Raw genomic sequence first — 5,784 nt, 5'->3', positions numbered from 1 at the left:
TCTGTTTAAAGTGAAATAGTAATCAGCATGGAGTTGATCACATGTGATCACAGTACAAAGCAGCTGTGATAGGAAGATCCAGTTAATGGTTAATAATTTCATGGAAATGTTAATGAAGAGTAGAAAGTAGGAAACTCCGACCAGCAGTTCTCTGGCAACTCATTAAATCTGGACTTGGAAAAGCCACCCTGCTGGTTTCTTTTAGGGCTGCCCCTGCCTATGAGAAATCCTGGACTAAAGGCCTCGCTTTATTTTTCTTTGTGGAGTTTCAGTGTTCTCATTGGGTTTCTCAGCTTGCCTCCCCAAATTAAAATAAAAAAAAAAACTTTATCTTGAGACTACTCTGTGACTTCTAATTGCCTAAAGGTTTGAGTCTGTATCACAGGGCGGTGACATTAAAAAAGTGAATAATATGTTCAGCTGCTGTTGGAAGACTACGGAGATTAAACACAGCCACAGAAATAGAAGACAGTTCCACACGTCACCGGCAAGTGGCGGCAGTGCCCCACTTAGTCACGCTTGTCAATAGAACGAAGAAGAAGAAGAGCGGAAGCGGCAGCAGGAAACCACATTAGCCTGTTTTGCCTGCAGGCTAACGCGGAGTGAAATGAGGTTTCTAAGTTGAGCTGTGAGTTTATTTTCATCTTGTCTCTTTTCTTAGTCTCTCTCACTTTCTGGTACATCTTTCCCAGTCTCTCTGTCAGCCTGCAGACTCCCCCCTCCCCTGTTAGCCCTTAGCGTAGCATCATCTGTATTAAGCGCGAGCAGTTATCTTTGAGACTTTGGATAAGAAATTAGAGTTTCGGGTCAAAATGGGGTCCGTTTTTCGTATCCCGGCCTCCATCGACACCTGCTCGCTGTGCTAACCAGTCTCAAGGTGTCCCGCAGGACAGAGAACAGGTGAGGGTCCATCTCAACCTGCAAATCAAGGCAGAAAAAAAACGAAGATGTTTTACAACTTCAGCTGTCTGTTTTATTATTAATGTCAGTCACACTGAAGCTTCTGCAGGCTCTATGATGTAGTATTTAAGACGGTCCTTAATCTCGAGACATCATTATTTCAGGTTTTGGTCTTGTTTTGGGATGCTCTGGTCTTGGGCTTGACTACAACACTCTCTCCTTGTGAAGCTCCTCCGGTTTCTTTGTCTTCTCCAGGCTCTGCTGATTGTGTCATTTTGAAGGGAACATAAGGGAAAAGGTTTGTGTACGTAGGAGAAAGTGATGCAGAGGATGAAGTCGTCTTTCCATCTTCACCATACTTGAGTCACTCATTTACATGTGGCAACATTTAGCATACATGTGGAATCTTCACTCTGTCAACATTTAGGTGGAAACCAATATTACAGAATGAAAAGTAGCATTTGTTTTCACAGCATTCTGTCCTTTAAATACACATTACAGTTATGATTTTTTAACCTCGTCAAACACCGACATGGTAAAGCGCAATATAATTAACTGTTGTGTTGAGAGCCTGTTGAAGTTCTGGAGTGGAGCTGGAAGGAATTCACTGGACCTGACAATGATGCAGGAAGTTAATTACAGATGAAGTTAAGATATATCTTGGAGAATTCAGAGAGAGCAGTCCCACACAGAGGACTCACTAGCCCAATTCTGAAGAGACGACTTCTGTGGAATGTTTAGACGAAGAGCCCAAACAGATGGAACTCAGATCAGGCTGTGTTCAATCTCTGTGTTGATGCTTTTTCTCTTAGGAACATGATGACTTGTCTGAGCTGACAGCCTTCAAACTGTATAATGCCTGTTGATCTCACAAAGTGAAGCAAACGTAATAAGAAAATTACTTCCGAAGAAGACTAAGATGTATTTTTTTTTAGCTGCAGATACTGATTTTGGAAAGAACAAAAAAGATAGTTTTCTTCACAGCGCATAGTCGAGGGGCAGGACTGGGGGGGGTTAAAGTAGACTTGTGAACCCAAGGCCATGTTTACACATAGACGGGTATTGACAAAACATTAACCAACCTTTTTTGCGAAACCTACTCACCTGAATTGTGTGATGTACATCGTACTCTTGACAAAATGGGACTTAAGTGGTTTTCATAGTAACAAAAGCTTGACTGAACTAGAAATATGTCACTTCAGCTGTAATTTCTATTCCATATGAGAACTGTGTCCTGTGATCACAGTTCCTGATTACCCACCATGCAGTGTAAAATTAACCCTCTCTGGCTTCAGTGAACACAAACTAATCAGACTGTTATGTTCAGAGCTGCGCATATTAGAGCCACACGTTTTTTCCTGCACTGATAAATTAGCCTTTTCACCACCAGATGGCGCCAAAGCGTGACAGAAGTGGATGATGATGTGTCTATTTGTTTTGTTTTTTTCACCAGGTGTTTGACCCGTGCTGACCTGCGCGGGCGTTGTAGTGGGTGATGGCTCTGATCGAAGGTGTGGGCGATGAGGTGACGCTCCTCTTCGGCGCCCTGCTGCTTCTGCTGGTCCTGCTGCTCGCCTGGATCTCAACCCGCACCCCAGAGCCCCCGGAGCACCTGTTCACGGCCTCTGTGAGCGTCGGCCAACAACACAGGACTGGCCCCGCCCACCAGGACACGCCCCTCACCTCCACCAGCATCCCATCCTCACCCTCCTCTTCCTCTTCCTCCCTGTTGTCGTCGTCCGCCTCCAGCTCTGTGAGCGACAGCTCCCTGACCGAGGCCCCGCCCCCCACCACCACCAACCAGGAGGAAGGGGAGGACGGCGGGACGAGGGAGAGTGTGGGAGGAGATGGGGTGAGGCACAGAGGAGAAAGTGTGTCTCAGAGGAACATGGTGGTCAGACTGAAGTTTCTGAATGACACAGAAAGAACAGCTCAGGTCAAACCACAGGACACCATCGGATACATCAAACGGTAACTTCACACTGCCAACACTGCTTCGTAGCTCCATCCTGCAAGCAATCAGAATGCAACGCAGATTATATAGAATATTCCTAATCCAGAATATTCCTAATCCAAGACCATCCATCATTTTTTATTTTGATATTTTCTGAAGCCCTGATCTTTGATTTGTCAAAACATCAGAGTAAGTGACTCAAACACTGGTAAACACACCAACTCACAGGCCTTCGAATGGAAAGCAATTAGGATGGAGGATTAGGATTTGATAGCTCCACAAGGGGGCGCTCAGACCACAGGTTGAGAAGCATCAGAAGGTTTGGCAGACGACTTTCTTTTTTTTTTATATAAGTTTATGGACACTTTGTGGGTTTTTAAAAAAAAAAAATTTTTTATTTAACTTGCCTGACAGTCAACAGATTCTTTTAATGTTCACCTAACTTTTTATATATGTTGTCGCTTTCTAACATGTGCTGTCACCATAAATGTCAACTCTCTTATCTTCTAAATCTACTCTCTTCAGTTTGACTCCACAGTGTATTTTTAGCTGAAGCCATTTATGCTTATTTAATTTATTTAGATATTTTTTGTTGTTGTATTGAATCATTTGGACTCTTGGTAGCAGTATTTGAACACAGGTTGTATATGGAGAGGGCATAGGTGACAGGAAGAAGAAGGCAAGGGTGGGGGGAGGGAAAACATTTCAGGGCAACCAGGTCACATGTACAGGAAAACCATGTTGCGTTCATCTTTTGCAAACTGAAAATGGATGAACTGCAACTTCTGTTTTTGGGTTTGTGTCGGTTCAGTCCTGCTCCACCTCTGTTGTAATGCAATAATCAGACAATAGGACATTGAAAAATTCACCTTTAAGGACCTGGGCCGGGTCACAGCTCAGGATCTCCTGGTGTCTGTAGTGACGTGTCGTGTCCTGTGTCTCTGACCCTGCAGGACCTACTTCGCGGGTCAGGAGCAGCAGGTTCGTCTCATCTACCAGGGCCAGCTGCTGCAAGACGACGCTCAGACTCTGGCCTCCCTCAACCTGGCCCATAACTGCGTCCTGCACTGCCACATCTCGCAGCATGTGGGCCGCGGGGTGGCGGGGGGGGCCGCGGCCCGCTGACCAGGTGCAGGTGGCGTTGAACGTGGGCAGCCTCATGGTCCCGTTGCTGGTGTTCATGCTGTCGGTGCTGTGGTACTGTCAGATCCAGTACCGGCAGTTCTTCACCGCCCCGGCCACCGCCTCACTGGTCGGAGTCACCATCTTTCTCAGCCTGGTGGCCTTTGGAGTCTACCGCCGCTAGCTGCTTCCTGATTGGCTGCTGCTGCTGCTGGTGCCTCTGACTTGTGGGAGTAAATGGATGCTGATCATAGTTAATGTTTGTTTCTGTTGCCATGGAGATGCTGAGCCTAAGCAAGGACTTTGATTTTTAATGTTTTTAGTTTTTTTTTTTTTTTTTTGTAGTTCTCTTCATTGGCAGATCCATGTCCCCTGGCGTGCACGCACACGATTAATCAATCAGACGGTCAAATTCAGTGTTAATGCAGGTTTTATTACGTTTTATGAGTCTCTATTCTTTAAAGGTGGATTTAAAGATCCACGGCAGAGCGTGAGAACGTGACCAGATGTGGTTCTGGCAGCTACACACTGTCATTTCAGCACTTCATCACTCGACATGCTGCCATGTGGATTTTATAAACGACACATTTCACTGTGTGATGTGCAGGAAGGGACTTCCATGTCTCAATAGGAAGGATAGTGATTTCAAACATCTGGATGAAGACTTGGGCCTGATATACTAAGATCCTGTATGAAGTATGTGAATTTGCATACTCACGCAAATAGATGTTTCTGCATGTTGCAGGTGATCAAATAAGAATAAAACCACAAGTCGGGCAGGTTTTATCGACCATTAAGAAAACCAATTGATGGAGCTGAAATCTCAGTGTGTAGCCACCATTAGACCACATCAATTTTTTGTAGCATGTAGTTAAAATTAACTTATTTCAAATTAAAAATCGTTACATGAAGAGTAAATTAAATCATAAAAAAAAGGAAAGTAGTTCAGCCAGATTTGAGATTGATTTGCGTTTCTTAACTAAACCAAAAACAACTCGGCTTGCGGTGTGATCCAATCACTTGAGTTTTTGGATCCGTCGCATCCTTTGTTCTCATCATCGTGCCTCATCGAGCTTAGTTTGAGTCGACCGCAGTAGACTTGTCCGTGTCTCTCCAAACTGGGTGGAAGTGGTGTCTGTGAATTTCAGCTTTTGACAAAAGAGAAAATCTATTAAATCGTTTATTTATGTTGTTGTGGTTTCTTTTTGCCACTGAAGAATTGGACCAAATGAAGTCCAGGTCTCATTTTTATACACCCGTAGCAAACCTTTTTTTCTTGAAAAACTGTCAAGTGTGCGACAATCTATAATGTTTAACCCCACGCCATACCAGCAATCCATCATCTTTAATGTCTGAAATTTAAAGTGTAACATTTTGATGGAAACATTCATGACAATGTGTAAAGGGAAGCACCTTTTTATCAACTTTTCATTGAAGTAAAGTGCATTTTAAGTTGCATTTAAGTTCTCACACACTGAAATCTCTGAATTTGTCACATTCAAACAAAAATTACAAATACAGCTCAATGTAGTCTTGTTATAGTACCCAAACATTTCCTTTTTAAGTATAATTGGGCAGCAAATGCCTTTTACAATTACCTCAGAATTTTAAAGCATGCAGAACAAAGGGTTTCCAATAGTTATGACCAGTCTTTATTTTCTGAAGCCACGAGATGGCGCTGTCTTTTCAACAAATGTTTGAAAGCACACTTCATTGCCAGTCTGTCAACCCCTACCTTCAAAACAAGAGGGCCATCTGGTGGAGTGAGAAAATAAAGAAAGTGGTTCGTGAAGCTTCATTTGGCCATC

At 43.7% G+C, this 5,784-nt stretch overlaps 1 protein-coding gene across 1 annotated transcript; it reads left to right on the top strand.

The window, feature by feature from the left end:
- The first annotated feature begins 558 nt into the window (after positions 1 to 558).
- On the top strand, positions 559 to 5,167 carry tmub1 (transmembrane and ubiquitin-like domain containing 1). The gene is given in 4 exon segments (XM_080503166.1): positions 559 to 900; positions 2,354 to 2,871; positions 3,808 to 3,960; positions 3,962 to 5,167. Coding segments are annotated over 3 exon segments (828 nt in total). The 5' UTR covers positions 559 to 900; positions 2,354 to 2,395; the 3' UTR covers positions 4,161 to 5,167.
- The last annotated feature ends 617 nt before the right edge of the window (positions 5,168 to 5,784 follow it).

Source organism: Blennius ocellaris (assembly GCF_963422515.1).
Source record: "Blennius ocellaris genome assembly, chromosome: 10".
Lineage (NCBI taxonomy): Eukaryota > Metazoa > Chordata > Actinopteri > Blenniiformes > Blenniidae > Blennius > Blennius ocellaris.
The sequence above is the reverse complement of the archived record's forward strand: the minus strand, read 5'-3'. Positions and strand labels throughout refer to the sequence as shown.